The 1478-nt window shown below is 40.9% G+C and overlaps 1 protein-coding gene across 1 annotated transcript in view; it reads left to right on the top strand.

The window, feature by feature from the left end:
* The window catches only part of LOC101856052, a gene marked incomplete in the record, with an annotated part of 27678 nt that extends 26479 nt beyond the window's left edge, over positions 1 to 1199 (top strand). Inside the window, 1 exon segment of the mRNA XM_005108602.3 lies at positions 1032 to 1199. Coding sequence (XP_005108659.2) covers positions 1032 to 1079 — 48 coding nt within the window.
* Positions 1200 to 1478: the final 279 nt, after the last annotated feature.

The following is a 1478-nucleotide window of genomic DNA, read 5'->3' as shown; positions in this document are numbered from 1 at the left end:
TGGGGGGGGGGGGGGGGGGTGTTGCTATTGGGATTCGGGAGGAGAGATGGGTGGGGTGGTTATGGGAGGTTCCCATGACACCCACATCTTTTAATACTTCTTTTTAAAAGTTCTATAGGCCCTATACGCTTTGATTCAGTCAATATCAATAAAAAATAAACCACGCATTAAGTGCCGAGGAAGAAATAAAGGTGTTTTTTCCCTTCTTTTTTTAAAAGCCTATATCTCTATATTTCTTTCTATTTAATAATACATTTATGTGTAGATCTAGTTGTAGAAAGAACGTTTTACTATTGCTATTTAGTAATTTAGATATAGATTTTCTAGCGCGCCTCGGCGCCCATGTAAAAATAAATCAACAAGATCCAAGCCTCGCCTATCGCGTATGAGAGAGAGAGAGAGAGAGAGAGAGAGAAAACATGCCTAGTCATTGCTTTAGCATGAACTCCTTCACACAACTTGCCACAAAAAACATGGCGGACGCCGCTGTCAAATGTGGCCGTCGCGCAACAAGGCGAGAGAGGGGCGTGCTGTATCTAGTGCGTATAGTGTACATCTATGGTTACAATCTATCACTCGATCAGTGTTAATAGTTCGCTTGCATAACCAGTGCTTGCGACTGCTTATGACAGTGGCCTGAAAGGGGTGAACATGGTATTTGTGGCAATGAAACAGTTTTGAGTGTCATGCTCAAGTTCCCTTTTACTCTTATGATAGACCCTTCCAGCCTCACTTTAAGCTTATATAATCAAAGCATGTGACTGCTTATGAAGTGGCCCGTAAGGGGTGAACAGGGTATTGGGTATTTATGTGGCAATGAAACCGTTTAGAATGTTAGGCATTCTGTTCATGGGTGATTAGGAACATCTTTTTACATTTAATTTATGATGTCTACGTCTATTTGTGAATTTGACTGCGATGATGTTAAGAAGGGAAGCAGCGTGATTATTTGATTATATATATAGAAGCTTCGCCTCTGATTAGTCATTTCTTTTGCTTATACTTATGTCGTGTTTTCTGTTTCCCTACAGGTAGTCAGGAGAGTGACGGCATTCGCCAGAGGAGTCAAATTAGTGTAAACAAGAATGGAACAACCAGTGGGGTTGACTCACAATACATACATCATGTAGTCAGCTGTTGACAAGTACTGGAATGATGTGTATTGTTTAGAGTAAACTCCATATGATTTTTGTCACAACGTTGTGGAATCAGGCGCTCGTCAATTTTTGGGCATATTCTATCATGGGGTTTTTGGTATCATCTTAAAGCATGTTCCTTTGCTTTTCTTTTTGTGAAAAAAACCCCGGTCTGTGTCAAATAGAGGTCGAAATATTTGCGATTGAAGGAGGTCAGGTTCGCCTGGTTTCAGAGACTGACTGTGACTTGTTTGCATCTCTACTTGGATTCTTTAGTTATTTCCCTTGTTTATCATACCTGGCAAACCATCGAGCCCCTGAGGCAATACAGAACTTCCTGTT

Source organism: Aplysia californica, unplaced genomic scaffold (assembly GCF_000002075.1).
Source record: "Aplysia californica isolate F4 #8 unplaced genomic scaffold, AplCal3.0 scaffold00703, whole genome shotgun sequence".
NCBI classification, from domain to species: Eukaryota; Metazoa; Mollusca; class Gastropoda; order Aplysiida; family Aplysiidae; genus Aplysia; species Aplysia californica.
The sequence above is the reverse complement of the archived record's forward strand: the minus strand, read 5'-3'. Positions and strand labels throughout refer to the sequence as shown.